Source organism: Tarenaya hassleriana, unplaced genomic scaffold (assembly GCF_000463585.1).
Source record: "Tarenaya hassleriana unplaced genomic scaffold, ASM46358v1 Cleome16, whole genome shotgun sequence".
Lineage (NCBI taxonomy): Eukaryota > Viridiplantae > Streptophyta > Magnoliopsida > Brassicales > Cleomaceae > Tarenaya > Tarenaya hassleriana.
Window position 1 is genome coordinate 1,664,586 of NW_010965019.1, and position 16,774 is coordinate 1,681,359.

Here is a 16,774-nt window from a genome sequence, read left to right on the forward strand (position 1 = left end):
TGTGATGTCTCCAATATGGCAATTCCCAAAATATATTTTTTTTGTGCCAATTATGATATTCGCCATATCCTTGAATCGCCAAATGACCATTTCCACCGACTTCTGCAGTAACCCCTAACCCATATGATCTCACACAATATTCAATCCGTTCGAATAATATTTCATCTCCCTTTAGTTCAAGCGGACTAGAATCACTTACCACGCGATTCTTACGAAAATTCTTCTTGTTTCGGCGCAATGCATGATTCCTTGGTAAGAAACGACGATGACAATCAAACCAACTCGTTTTTCTCCCGTTCAGCAACCAAAATGCGTCGGTCTCATCCATACAGTACGGACAAGCTAGCCGACCATACGTTGTCCAACCAGACAATATCGAGTATGCTGGAAAATCACTAATTGTCCACATCAGTACGGCACGAAGCAAAAAATTTTGCTTTATTGACACGTCATATGCCTCAACCCCAATACTCCAAAAGTCTTTCAACTCTTCTATCAACGGTTGAAAGAAAATATCCAAACTCCTCCTAGGATGTTTAGGTCCCGGAACTAATATTGAGAGAAATAAAAATTCTCTATTCATACACATGTCCGGAGGTAAATTGTACGATGTTAAAATCACCGGCCATAGAGAATAATTTGGACCAGACATCCCAAATGGATTAAATCCATCCGTGCATAATGCTAGATATACGTTTCTAGTCTCACTTGCAAAATTAGAAAATACCTGTTGAAAGTGTTTCCATGCTAAACCATCAGATGGACGATGCATTTCTCTATCAGACGTCGAATGCTCGCCATGCCATCGCATAAATGATGTTGTCTTTTCGGATTGATATAACCTTTTCAAACGATCTGTTATAAGCATATAAAACATTCTCTTCAAAGGAATTAACTTGCCTTTCTTTGAAGCTTTCCGGCGTGGTCGATATCTGTCTTTCCCGCAGAAACGACATTCCATCAATTATGCATCTTCTTTCCAAAAAATCATACAGTTGTCTTCACAAACATCAATCTTCCGGTAAGGTAGACCAAACGTACGCATCAGACTCTTCGTCTCATAATATGATTATGTTGCAGTGTTACCTTCCGGAAGATACTGTTTAAACATCTGACTGAAGTCATCCATACATCTCTTCGGAAGATTGTAGTCAGTCTTCATATTCATCAATTGTGAAGATAATGATAATCTTGACAGCCCTTGTACGCAACCTTCATATATCGGAGTGTTCTCGTGTTAAGCATGTCATAAAATCTTTTCGCTTCAACATTTGGCTCTTCTTCCATATATGGAGAAGGAGAAACATTGGGAAATGCATCATTCACCATCTCTACATATAGATTTCGGTCTTGATCTTCTTGAAAGATCGGAGGTAGCGACGTGTTTTCCATAAGTTGTTCTTGCATTTGTGAAACACGTGATGATGAAGACGTATCATACGTTTCTGCATGAGCCAGCCAAACATAATAGTTTGACATAAAACCTCTTCTATAAAGGTGCTTACAAACTTTATACTGACTTCGCCATCTTTTATTCTCGCATTTTGAGTACGGACATGGTAACTTCGAACTCTCAATATACGACGTTTGACTTGTTGCAAACGCCATAAAATGTTGTAATCCTTCAGAAAACTCACTCGAGATTTGATTAGAAGAATCAAATCTATTATACATGCACATTCTGGATGAAAAAGACATTTTTCTGTAAATAAATTTTTTTTTTCGGTAATAATTTTTTTTTCTATCTATGCATCCATAAACTGAGCGTGCGGCGGGTTATATAGAAGAAACGTTGCGACGGAATTGCGACCGATATTTTCTGTCGTAACCCATTTGCGACAGAAATGCGACATAAGTGCGACATAAGTTAAGTGACATACCATTCACGTGTGTACCTAATTTTGCGACACAGCGGTGAGTCGCAATTCTGTCGCAAATATTTAGCGACTCCGTGAATCTGTCGCATAATATACGCGATGTAATGTCTGTCGCAAATGTGTCGTACACATGTTTCGACCGAAATATCCATCGCAAATTGTGTCGGTATATAACGACAGACAATCTGTCGTAAAATATCTGTCGTTTTCTGTCGTCACTCTGTCGCAAATTGTTGCGACAGATATATCGGTCGTAGTCGATTGTAAATTTGCGACAGATTTTGCGTCCAAGTCCGACAGAGATTATTTTCCGAGATTGTGTCGCTTTTTAGTCGCTGTCTATCGCAAAATATGGTGCGACAGACATTTCGGTCGCAAAAGTGGTCGCAAATTACAGTTTTTCTTGTAGTGTTTTTCATTTTTTTCTTTCCCTTCGTCTCTTTTCTCTTTGTCTTCTTTTGTTTGTCCAGGTACGTCCTTTTTAGAGCATGAATAGAGAATTACAGATATGAGTTATTTCATGGATGATTTGTACCCCGACCCTTATGATTTGGGTTGGATGCATTATCCCGATCTCTCCTATGATTCATATGCTTCAGATGCTCAACAATGGGATTTCAACTATCATCAGAATCAGGGATCTGATCAATTCCAGACATATCAGCCTACATCCCTGTTACACTACGATCAGGGTTATGAGACATACTACCATTTTGAAGGACCACCTCATGAGGCACACGTTTATCCACTGCTTTGTTAGGATTCACTACGGGTTCCTAGTATGCGATCACATCGATCTAGGATTTGGTTTCTATGTTTCATGCAGCGGAAGAATTATATAAACCTAATCAAACGTCACACGCAACCAAACATGTACAAACTCGATAATCGTGTATATCACCGAGGGAATCGATACTTACCACGTTCTCAATGAAACTTGAAGCAAATCTCGATCTGGGGCATGTTCTTAATCACCTAGGACTGAAGTTACAGTCCCTCTACACGTATCCACACCGACGAGAAGGATTTCAATGCTTTGGAACGTATCTGCTAGGATTTGTGAAGAAAATGGTACTCAAAGAGACGAGATCCAATCCAAAAAGGTTAGAAATCCAAGAGATTCAGTTTTCTAGGGTTCTTAAATCTCTCTCTGAGTTTTAGGGGCGGCCTCGCTAAGATTAGAAAAAATTCCAAACTTAAATAGGCTTAGAAAACCCTAAATCTGAATTAAGGAAGAATTTCAGTTTCCGGTCCGGCGGACCAAGCTTAGTCCGACGTCGTCGGACTGCCTGACTTGGAGTCTTTGTCCGGCTAACCAAGTTTAGTCAGCTCCGAACCAAGTATCTTCTTCTTCCTCGCAGTCCGACGTCCAAATGCCTTTGGTCCGCCTGATCCAGCATCTGGTCCGGAGCTGACCAACTCTTGGTCAACTTCGGACCAACCACACTGAGAACACTTTCTCATGCTCGTTTCGGTCCAATCTCAATTTCTTTCTTTAGATTCTTCACGTATAAGTCCATCCCTAGTGGTGTATGACCTTGTAGGCCCATTTTAAGTGGTAGTGACTTCGGGAACCTTTCTCGAACCGCAAGTCATGGTTAGCCTTTAGCAAGACCCCATGACCACCCACCTAGAATTGAGTTAGAGGTGATCTAACTAAGGCATTAACGGCTCGAGTTCTTATCCTTTATCTCACGATATTATATGTTGAACAAGGGCATGGTTTGAGCCACCCTTCAAGTTTAACCGCTTTCTCGTATTGGCAAATCGACTAATAATATAGATGTAACTTTATCTATAGCGTGACCACACGTTTTTCATAGTCTGACTTCCATGAGGGGCCTAGCAATATCTCTCATGTTAAGGAGGTGAAAAGTCTCGTATTGCATGTCTACTATCTCCATATGATTCGTGAACGTATCTGAGCAACGTCGTTATAATCATCTGGTTAAAGACGACGTTTGACACAGTCAAGACACGTCATTCCTCATATCAGATACTCTAGACACCTTAGGTCTTAGGATCCAAGAACGAACCGCTATATGAGATTCAAGTCATGACTCGTGTCCATGTGACAATCTCGTATGGGTCATCCAGTCACTCGTTCTCAACCAGTACCCATGATTGTGATATGCATCCAATGTATCGATCACACATCATGCTAGTCTTAATTCATCATCGTTTCCATAATGAAAACTGACCAGGGAATCTAGAATCATTCTCTAATGATTCAAGGATATTTACCGAAATATAACAAATATGTCAATCATGTAATGGGAAAAGTAATGCATTCATAAACCAATGAATCAATTCAAAGTCAATATGTCATATTCAGGATTATCCTAGAGCATTACAACCAACAAGCTTCAAACTCAGCAAGAAGTAGATTCTAACATAAACTTCATGCTTGTTCACGTTTTGCAGAAAGTGGAGAACGATAATAATGAGCTAAAGGGCCTCTTGATGGATATGAATTCGTGACTCGAGCTCATTAACAATCGACTCGCTAATCTTATATCCTCATCAGTTTGGTCGCAAGAAACTCTCACTGAAGAACCAGAAATGGATTCTGAAGAGTACCTTAACACCACACTAGTGAAGGTTGAAGAGCAATCTGAGTTAGTCACACCACGAGTCATCAAGAAAAGTGAGTGTTCTAATGCTTATTTAGATTATACGCCTGATTTTTTTACAGCAGATGAGTATTTAAGGACGAACTACAAACATACACCCAATAATATAGTAATATACACACCTTCCATATAATATCCGAAACGCCATGTATTTACTACCCTCAAATATCAATTAATTCAAACAACCATGAATCATCAAATATATATATACACACACACACATTTGAAATCGAATAACATGTTTATATCCATTTTCAATTCAAGAGATTTAGCAAATTGTTAACCTTGTATTTTTTTTAATCACACGTTAAACTTATCAAAACTCAAAAGTTATTTATCTATCACAACATATTTCTTCCATGAGAAATTAATATTACTTTTACATTAAACTTTTCATTATGATACCAACATCTACTCCCGATCAACAAAAAAGTATTTCAATCAAATGTTATTTTTATAGAACTTCCATGGATTTGAATTAACATCAGCAATACCACACACCAACACTTCATGTTTATCAATTATCTATCTAAGATGTAATTATTTAAGCCCAACATCCTTTTACTATATAGCTTGACTAACATAATCCACCATTCAAATTTCACGCTTTTTATTTTCAACACAAATGACTAATCAAACACCAAAATTTATTTTACAAATTACAAGGAATAATAAACATAAACACAATTCATGACATATAACTTGAGATACCAATATTATCACACCAACTCATTCTCTAATCTCTCAATCATCACCATATTACAAACAACAATATATTTAAGTTATTTAGCGATTGGTTACATGTTTGTTAAAACCTACGAAATTTAGAGATTAAGTTTGGAACTCTAATGAACACTTACAATTTCAAAAGTTGACTTAATATTTTAGAAGAATCAAACGTGCATAATTTGTACATACCTCAACAACCACTCTTTTCTCCCAATTCTCACCTGAGAACATAACCCATGTTTTTTTATTATTCATGACTATCTCCATTTTCTTCACACCGGAAACTTCTTTGTTACATAACCATAGATGAAAGTTAATTTTTTGTCCAACTTAATTTAAATTGTTTTAGTAAATCACCGAAAAGTGCTTGTGGTAGAGTTCCATTAGTGTTGTCTTTGAATCACTCGGGACAATTTAGTACTGATAAATATGATATCTCGAAAAGTTTTCTACTGCCTCGTGATAAAAAAACTATAAATTCCATGGATTTTATTTTAAAAAAAAAGGTATTTCGGTTCTCTATAGCCAAATCCATCTGATGATGGTGTATTTTGATGCAAGTAAGAGATAAAATGGTCCATGATGAACTGGTGAAGCTTATAGAGATATTGAACCCTCATAACAAGCATGTGAGAATTACAGTTATTGAGAGAATGAGAGCCGGGAATATGCGGGTAAAGCTTCCACATTTGATCTGAGCAGTGCGTCGAGCCGATCATATTGTGACTTGGGTTAGTGATCTCATGCACGGGAACACCATCAAAGCACCGTGTGGACTCAAAAATCGTTCCTTCAATTCCATCTGGGTAATGACCGTTGGTACCACGCTTAATATGTTCATCCAAGACATGGGCTAAAAGTGTGGTTTATGAATTCATGTCGGGAATCTTTTAGTTACAGCCCGAGGTGAGAGATTTCTTTGACGTTCATGAACAAGAAAGAGCTACCCCGATGGGATTTATCACGAGATGATGGGTCAAAACGTGATGAAACCCCTCTTGTCCGTCAATTCACAAATTATCGGAACTGGAACATAAAGCATCAATCCAAAGTTCTTACTCATCGGATTTGAAACACAACATCAAAATTTGGAAACAATTTTCATAAGAGTTGGAACACACAACATTAGTCCAACATTATCAAACAATCATGAATCATCAAATATATAACTATATATATATACACACACATTTGAAATCGCATAACATATTTATACCCATTTTCAATTCAAGAGATTTAGCAAATTGTTAACCTTGTATTTTTTTTATAGTCACATGTTAAACTTATCAAACCTCAAAAGTTGTTTATCTATCACAAAATATTTCTTGCATAATAAATTACTATTACTTTTACATTAAAATTTTCATTATGACACTAACATCTACTCCCCAATAAGAAGAAAATATTTCAATCAAATGTTCTTTTTATAGAACTTTCATGGATTTCAATTAACAATACCATACACCAACACTTCATGTTTATTAAATATGTATTTAAAATATAATCATTTAAGCTTAACATCCTTTTACTATACAGCTTGACTAATATAATCCACCATTCAAATTCTACACTTTCTATTATCAACACAAACGAATAATCGACTACCAAAATTCATTTTACTCGTAAATTATACTGAATAATAAATATAAACACAACTCATGGCATATTAACTGTTTATATATAAAAGAGTCTGACTGTACAGAAACAAACTATCGCATTCATTTTCATCAATGAAATTCTCTCTAGATTTTATCTCTCTCCATTTTTAGATGTCGTTTCTCATACCATATTCATTATTATTATTATTATAGATTTAAATAAATATTGTAGCTTTCTTTTAATTTATAATATTATAAAAATTCTCATACCATATTTATTATTATTATTGTTATTATAGATTTAAATAAATATTATAGCTTTCTTTTAATTTATAATATTATAAAAATCGATTAAATTGCAAATATTACTAGGTTAAAATATATTTATATCAACATAACAAAATCGGCCATTAAAATAGATAATATCATCAATTAAGGATAGAAGATATCGCTAATAATTTTAGAAATGCTGTGTAATTAACATGTGATGTGTAACCTGTTAAAAATCTAAATTGGTCAAGAAAGACTGCATAGGAGCTCATAGCTTTAGAAAATGCATGTACACGTATTATCTAAATCTTTCTTCATTTAGGACACTTGGATAATGTCTCTGTATATATTGTATGTTCACACAAATATTCGTAAATAAGCATTCCTGTCTTTTCCTTTTACTTTTTTTTTCTTTGGGGGCTAAAATACATACGTAAAAGCTTACCACATAAAATCATTTTAATGAAAAAAACCTCCCCCATGAAATTTGTGTACAAAAATTTTCAAATGTTACCCCAACACAAATCTGTTATATATATATATATATATATTATTTAAATTGATATATTGGTGGCTCATCCATTATGTAAATCTTATATTGTTCATTTTGGTGAAGGAAACAATAGAATGAACGTTATCACTATCAAAATCCCATAAATGGTTATGCATCCCATAGAAAGTTTATTACTCTTGCGAGTAATCGGCTTTTGCGTTTACGATACATAAGGAATGGCGTGGGCATGGCTTCCATCCCACCTTTCGCATGCCCATCCTAAATGTGTAACATATAGGTTTGACGTTAAATTTCAGTATTATTATATAATAAAATAATCCAATTAATGGTGATATAATACGATGATAATTCTTCCAAAATGGATGGATAATTCTTTCAACGAAAATAACATATCTTAACATATGATATTTTTTCTATCCAAATAGCTAAGGTTAGAGATTTTTTGGATATGGTAGATCGTTACAAAAAAAGAAGTTCTAATTACAAAAACAATGTACAATAGTAAGAAAGAGTATTGTAAGATGGCAAAATCTAAGAAGTGATACGATTATTGAAATATCAAGTACCCTTAAGAATTATATTGGATGATGTCCAATGGACCAACCGAAAATCCGTACCTGTTCCAACTAATGAGTGTTCATATACCTAAGTTTCGTTAAAGATTTACTTTTGTAATGATAATATCGAAGAATTTTTGGCAAGCAAGAAACCACTAAGGTACTTATATTTGCTAGGAATTTAATTTATACTAAAAAAATGCTAAGATTTGCGGAATAATATGATGATTTATTCATAACCAAATAATAAATAAATACATGACTATAACACCAAATATTTATAATTTTTTTACATATCTATTTTTATAAAATCTGCATGATAAGTAAATCACCATAATGGTTTAGATAAATTATAATAATATGGACTCTAGGAAAATAAGGAGCAGAGAGTCTCAAAGTACATAAATAAATTAAAGATAACACCAAATATTTATAAATTTTTTTTCATACCAAAAAAAAAAAAAAAAATATTTATAAATTTTTTTAGATATCTATTTTTATAAAATCTGCATGACAAGTAAATCACCATAATGGTTTAGTAAATTATAATAATATTAACTTTAGGAAAATAAGAAGCAGTGACAAAATTTCTCCATAATATTTCTTGAAAATTTTTGGTACACTAGTTTTATGTGAAGCCTCAGCAAGCCCCATTGTATTTGGCAGGTCAGACACGCAATACAGCTTCATACTGACGACATCGTGAGGCAATAATTCACACTATTCTATATATATATATATATTGACGTTCATGAACAAGAAAGAGCTACTATATATATATATATATATATATATTATAAGAAAATACTTGTTATCACGAAAAAGAATTAAAATAATAAGCAATGGTTGCTTCGACCTTGAGTTGGAAGAGAGACACTAGTGAGATGAGATTTACAAGAAGACATGGTTGTGAATCTAATACATGTCGGTTGGATTTTGACATATTATTTTATTTTTCTTGGGAAGATGGATGGGCCTGAATTTCAGAGCAATTTGTTTGAATTTTCACCATCAAAATAATTATTTGATTGCCGATTAATTATATAAATTTGTTTGTTTTATACAATTGACATTGGTTCGTTTTCAAGCCCGTTGCCCCCGTTCATACACATCAAGTTTAACAATTTGATAGTGACATAAAAATTACGCGTTTACGAGTGTAATCATTATATTCTGAAAACCAGTTGGATTGTGTCTTATTGAAATGGAGGCTTAATCTAAATCCAATTCTTTTCATACCACAAAACTCTATAATCAACTCCTCAATCCAAAATCTATGGTCCTATAAATTACTAAAACTTATTTGATTCGCAGCTTGAATAACTCAAAAGTATATAAAATATCAATTTTTGTATTAATCAAAATTAACAATAAATCATTTAAATTATAGAATCTATTAAAATTATTTTATATTTATTACATTTTTAGATTTTTTAAATAATAATACTTTGTTTTATATTCAAATAAATATTTATCATATGTAATAAATACACACATTAATTAAATAAACTTTAATTTGTCACATTCCATAAAATATGTATCAACCAATGAAAAACAATACATAATTTAGTGTCTAAAAAATTTAAGATAAAATGCAATTAATTGGTCTGATTTATTAGATTTGTAATAAAATAAGTGAAAATAAATTAGTATTTTATATAAGAAATACGTAATAAAAGACATAGTGTTTGGGGTATTTTAAAAAATCACAAATATTTTTTATAAAATATATCGACCAATTGCCAGCTAAAATATCCCAAAGGTCACATGGATTCCTTCCTCGAATGTTTTACCATTACACTCTATAGGATGGATAAAATATCTGAAAAATCCGATCTGATCCGTACTTTATACTAATATTATTAAATATAAGAATAATTTGGTATAGAAATTTAAAATACTTAATATTTACACGTTTTTTAGAGTGATTGAAGAAAAGTTTTATATATATTGAGGTTTATAATGTTTAATCTTTTGAATATTAAGATTTATTATGTTTAATATTTTGAATTTTGAATTTTGAATATATTTGTATGTGATAGATTATGATTGTATTTGTATTTGAGTTGATTTGGAATGCTTAAATTATAAATTTTAAATTGTGAATATCATTTATCTTAAATAGATTATATATTTTATTTACATTTGAGTTTGTTATTTAATTTAAATTTGAAATTTTATAATGTTTTAGATCGAATACGGATATCCACAAATATCCGTGATTTTTACGAATATCCGAAGTTACGGATATCCAAAAATTATGGATCGGGTACGGATAACAAAATCGAATATTTGTATGGATCGGATACGGATACAGATATCTCAAAAATCCCGAATATTCGATCTGTGCCTACCTCTAACCTTGTGTTTATAAAAAAAATTCTTCCCTCCATTATTTATTATTAAAAATTGTATTCTTGTATATATACACACACTCTTTATATCATCATCTATATTTTGTTATAAAAATATAGACATTTCATTGTATTTATTTTTATACTCTAATTTAAGGAGAAAGAAGAAAGGGAAAAAAGAAAGAGAAAGATAAAAAAAATTTAAAAGCATTTTTTTTGTGAAATTAATTAAAAAAACTTTCGATGAAAAATGAAGAAATAAAAGAGAAATCAAACAAGATCTTAAAAAATATAAAAAAAGATCATTAAGCGCTAGAAAATATCACGCAATTTTTGTTAGTGAATTCAAAAGCTTATTAGTTACTAATTGATGGAATTACAAGTTCTTGGTGTACGAATTAATTTCTTCGCGTAATTACGAATTACAGTTTCACTCTCAGAACATTTATATATTCGTGTACGAATTAATTGCATTATACAATTCAGAAAAGACAACATCTCAATATGTACACAACCATTTAAACAATCCAAGAATATAGTACAAATCAATAAGAAAATATAATATGGATCAATCATATACATATTTTTATAATACAAAAAAAAGGTTGCCCACATAACCCAATGAACCGTCTCGGCCTATAAAACCCTCCTCAAGGATCCCAACTTCTCCTCATCCCAATACACAAAAACCAATAGAGAATATAGTTGTTCTCTTGAGGTCTCTCTCTTCAAAAAAAAAAAAAGTGTATAAAAAAATGGCTTCAAAAACCAAAATCTCCTTAGCCATTTTCCTCCTCCTCAACCTCCTCTTCTTCACTCTAACCTCAGCTTGCAACACCTGCAGCCCTTGTGGCGGTGGTTGCCCCTCTCCCAAGCCAAAGCCAAGGCCAAACCCTAACCCTAGCCCTGCAGTGGCTAAGTGCCCTAAGGACACCCTGAAACTCGGTGTCTGCGCCAACGTGCTCAACGGTCTCCTCAACTTGCAACTCGGCCAGCCACCGGTCACGCCATGCTGTAGCCTTATCCAAGGGCTGGCTGATGTTGAAGCCGCTGTCTGTCTCTGCACTGCCCTTAAGGCCAACATCCTCGGAATCAACTTGAACCTCCCGATTTCTCTGAGCTTGCTTCTCAACGTTTGTAGCAAGAAGGTTCCTTCTGGTTTCCAGTGCGAATAAGTTCATATATATATATACATATATGTATGAAAATACACACACAGAGTTTACGTTCTATATATATATATATATTATATATATATATATACCTATGTGTGGGCGTGTGTGGGAATAAAGGGATCAAGGTGTTAGATTCTATATGTGATGTCCTGTTTTTTTTTCTACTTCTGTTCTTGTTTGTTCTCTTTTCAAATCTTCCAGTTGTGGTGTCTAAATACGTTTTCGGAGTCTAATTATGTGTCTTTGTGACCCTTTTCGATTCGAAAGTTCAGTTTCTTTACTTTACTTAGAACTCTCATTGGGGGATGTTGATGTTTTGGGGTGTTTAATAAATGATGTAATAATACATTTGGTTTCTTTATGATGTCTTATTTTAGTGGTACTATATATGAATATGAGTGTGTTTATATTCTTTAATCATACAAAGATTTGGCTACAAATCCATTACTCTGTTCCCGACCCCATCCGACAATCTACTGATCAAGTTTTTCTCATTATGATATACTAATTAAGAATCTGTTTAGACAACCATGTTTTAATTAAACTCTAGATTATATACGCTGAATATTGTCTCCAATGCTAAAAATCCAAATTAATAATACAATGGATAGTTTGTATGTGTATATATATGTGCAAGATTTGTGAGTAAACCTCAATGATGAAAGGAAAAGAAAAATAATTGAGAATTAAGGGTCTATATATAGCCGATTTACCTAGCTAGATATTTATGTAAATAAAGTGTCAAATTTTTAACTTTTCCGTGAGGAATCAATGAAAAATTGCTCAGCCAATAGTATTTGCAAGGGAACGGATAAATTTGGTCCACGAAAAATTAAAAAAATCTACGGAGGAAAAGAGATCTCTCCCAATGACACTCTGTCTCGCACACTTTGGTCGGACGTCGGACAAGAAGTCTCAATCATCTCTTTAAAATTTTGTCCTTATGTCCATTGGCTTCATGCCTAGGAATTATAGTACATGCTATGTATATGCATGTCACATATCAAATAATACATGCGGAATAAGCTTAACCAACACACACACACACACATATATATATATATATGCGAAGTCGTACGTCAAGATTAGTGATGGTATATACAGAAAGAGGTGGAGGGAGTATTACAAAACCAAGAATTACAATAAATACGTATATCAGTCCAAGATCTCTCGACTTTGTACCTTTTGGATTATATGGCAAACTCGTCAAATCCAGATCGAACGGAATGCGAGTCGCCGACACTAACACATGCATATGCAATGTACGTTGTGATTTGAAGATAAAGGTGATATGAGAATGAGAGTGACGAACATTTGAAGTGCCCATCTCATTAATATTGAATATAGTACAGAAAAACTCAACCCGTGAATGGTGAATTTGGTGAAAGACACATTTTAACTCACGCAGTCATAAAAATATTTTTCTCCTCATATATATATATATATATATATATATATACGGGAGTGTGAATTGAAGATCAGAGAGAGAGAGAGAGAGAGAGAGAGAGAGAGAGAGAGAGAGAGAGAGAGATGTCATTCTTGTTTCTATTTCGACGTTAAATAACAGTCGCCACTACATACAATGATAAAGCTGAAAGATTCCGAACCAAGTATGGTCCGACAGCACATGCATTGTAATGAAAAATTGCATTATCTATATATATCTATACCTATATATATATATCCACACTCACTCTCGAAATACGTTTAGACACGTATTTATAAACAAAACAAATGACATTTAGATATATCGTCCACGTATTTGAAAGCTTTTTCCAATCTTGATATCAATTGTGATTAACTTGTTTGTTTAACAATTTCAACGTTGTAGAAACCCAAATGAAACGCTGCCGTTTTTGTTTCCATAGCCATATAGTAATACAATTACCTTCTAGCTAAAAAGTAAACGAAAACATAACAGCAAAGTCTTAAATGATGCAACTAAGGACAAGAAAACTTGAAAGATGGAATGGCCGTACATGGCATCATACCAATATATGATCAACCGTATGGATCACAACCAATCGAAAATCTACATTAGAAGAACACTGTGGTTTAAATTTAAGGAAAATTCAGAATTTTTCTTTTAAGATCGATATTTCAAATATACGTATTTTTTTAACACTCCAACGTATATATAGACCCCATTATCTTTTCTGGTTCACATAAACTTAGCTATTTTAAATTAGTAACGATTAAATCACATTTAAATCTGTATTTTATTGATTTTAGCCTAGCTACTTGATACGTTTATTTCATAAAATGTAACTTCTGCTAATAAAAAAAAAGAACTTGAAGTTTTTGTACAAAGCGGATTTTTATATAAATATTCAAAAGATGGATTTATATTTATGTGAACAACTACGACAGAAATAACATATATATATATAGTCGACGATATAATAATACTAAAACAATATAGATAATATTGTCGCGTGCGATCTTTTAAAAAATTATAATTTTAAATGTTTGATTAAATTATACTTATACATTAATTTAAGAAATGTTAGAGATGTTTTCTATTATAACATTACTTTACTTTAGTAGTTAGAATCTTCAAATTCAAATGAGCTCTCTAGCATTCAAAGTTTATTATACACCACTCAAAATTCATTATGTCGTTTTCTTCCGGAAAAAAAAAAGAGAGTATATTTTATTAAATTAAAATATTTAAGAAAATTGATATAATCTTTAAATTATATATGCTAAAAAGATGACATTGTGATTTTCTTGTCAAGATGTATTTGGTGTCATTTCTGAGTTGGATGGTCCCTAGCCAGCAATTAAATTTTCATGTATCAAAATTCAGCCCGTGAACCATTTTTTGTTCTTTTCTTTACCTTACGTACGTGTATAAAAAAATTAATTCATCATTTTAGGTTTACTATTTTTTTTTTTGTTTGAAAATATTTGTGTTGAAAGAAATTTTGTATGTGAAAGCATTCTCCGTCATGCAATTCGTATAATTAGAATATATTTTTCGCGTATACCTAGTCAAAATGATTTGGACAGCCGAATGAAATGTTTGACAAAAATTCTCCTAACTTGTGAGAAAATTATATTAGATCTAATATATTCCGATTTTTAAAATTAGAAGTTAAATTTGTAGCCAATCAAAATGATGGTATTGTTTCAAAATCTCTATCCTATGACTTTTTATTAGTGCAAAACACAAGTCTTTTGAATATGATGAATGTGCCAAATAAGAATAACTAATACTTTTCAAATTTTTGAAAGTTTGATCAATCTAAAATTGATATTTTTGTCATTTTTTTGAGAGAGTTGAATTTTTTTCGATAATTTGCGTAATTTAGATTTTTGATGTATGCTGTAGTCAAAGAATTTTACCTTATATCCTTTTTAATAACTGTCTTAATAATTAACTCATATGAAATTGTCAAATAAAAACATGAAAACACCTAAATATCCAATCAACAGCTTTAGAATTTATAAAAAAAAATTATATGAAATTGAATATTTTCAAAATTTCCTCACGTAACAAAAACAGTATATATATGTATATATATATATATATATATAATATATATGAGATGATGTGTAACGTGAGATATCTTGGGAAAAAATCGATTTCTTATATTTAATTTTAAAATTTTAAATTTTATATGTCTATAAAATCTCATATATATTGATGTATTTGGTTACAAATTCGGAAAATAGTCATAAATATCAAACCAAAATTTCCTTTATTCTTCATTTATATAAATCGAAATTACGACGTTCCTCTTGTTTTTTTTTAATGGTAGTGGTTGTTTTTATACGAGACAAAGTATCACATAGGAGGTTTTTATTTTTTGTTAAAGTATCACATAGGAGTTTAGCAAACATAAACTATTTATGAATTGAACCCTAACGATCGTTACTTTATATTCGCTTTCTCCTACAACCCCGCATGCTATTTTTTTTTTTTTTACGTTCGAAACTTTTAGTAACCTGTTTTTATTGTTAGATATAGGGTTTAGCATTTGCACCATGTTGATCTCTACACACATACAGACACAAAACACATGTATTGATTTACGTATGATTTTGCCTGTATATAATGGAATGACCAGATAAGAACTAGATAGATCTCTTCCGAATCCGACCAGGTAATATGCTTGTCATGTTCCTCAGCACATACACATACACATACGTATATATATATATATATATATATATAGAGAGAGAGAGAGAGAGAGAGATAAGACAGATTCAGATTAAAAAAAAGGACAGATTCAGATAAAAGAGTCAAACAGATTGACAGCGAGAAACTGGAACCAAACAAAATAAAGATTACACCAACACAGTCCCATGCAAAAACCCTAACTAAAACCAACGACATGACAGTAATTAAAACCCTAGGAATTTAACAACTTGCAAATTACCCATTAGAGATCATCGCAAAACCACCTCAAACCCACAAAACCCTTTTTTTTTTCTCGTGATCTCATTCCTTTTTTTTTGAGATCAAGTGAGAGGAGGACAGACAAAACCAGGAGGAGGAGTCATTCCACATGTGATGAGAGCTTGAAGAGCAAGAGGAATGAAAATGTTAAGGTTAAGGAGCTTAAGTCTTATGGTCGTACAAAGACAAACCGCTGCCTCTAACTCAAGCAACCCTTGTAACACCGGGCAACACACATTCTCCACTGGATTCCCAAGCCCTATATGTATTAATCCCCCAAGAACATCCACACAAGCTCCCAGCTTCAACGCGTCTATCGGACACGTAGGCTGAACTCCCCCGCCTCCTCCACCGCCACCGCCGGAAGGTGGCCCTCCGCCGCCGCCGCCGCCTCCACCGCCACCACCTCCGCCGCCGTATGGTGGTCCACCGGTGTAAGGTGGGTAACCGGAGGAAGGTGGGGGTGTAGTGATTGGTGGAGGGTTTATGATCGGAGGGAGTATTCCAGATGGTGGCGGAGTCACCGGAGGTACTGTCACCGGCGGAGGCCTCACCACAGGAGGAGGTCTCACAACTGGCGGAGAAACCACCGGAGGAGGCCGTACAACCGGTGGAGATACAATCGGGGGAGGCCTCACATATGGCGGGGGGGGAAGGAGGGG

At 33.1% G+C, this 16,774-nt stretch overlaps 2 protein-coding genes across 2 annotated transcripts in view; one reads left to right on the top strand and one right to left on the bottom strand.

Moving 5' to 3' along the window:
* The first annotated feature begins 11,191 nt into the window (after window positions 1–11,191).
* LOC104809464 (lipid transfer protein EARLI 1) lies at window positions 11,192–12,096 on the top strand. The gene has a single exon (XM_010535474.2). The coding sequence runs from the start codon at window positions 11,288–11,290 to the stop codon at window positions 11,705–11,707; it is 420 nt and encodes a 139-aa protein (XP_010533776.1). The 5' UTR covers window positions 11,192–11,287; the 3' UTR covers window positions 11,708–12,096.
* Window positions 12,097–15,903: 3,807 nt separating this feature from the next.
* The window catches only part of LOC104809465 (36.4 kDa proline-rich protein), a 1,312-nt gene continuing 441 nt past the window's right edge, over window positions 15,904–16,774 (bottom strand). Inside the window, 1 exon segment of the mRNA XM_010535475.2 lies at window positions 15,904–16,774. This exon segment is cut by the window's right edge and continues 4 nt beyond it. Coding sequence (XP_010533777.1) covers window positions 16,175–16,774 — 600 coding nt within the window. The 3' untranslated portion in view covers window positions 15,904–16,174.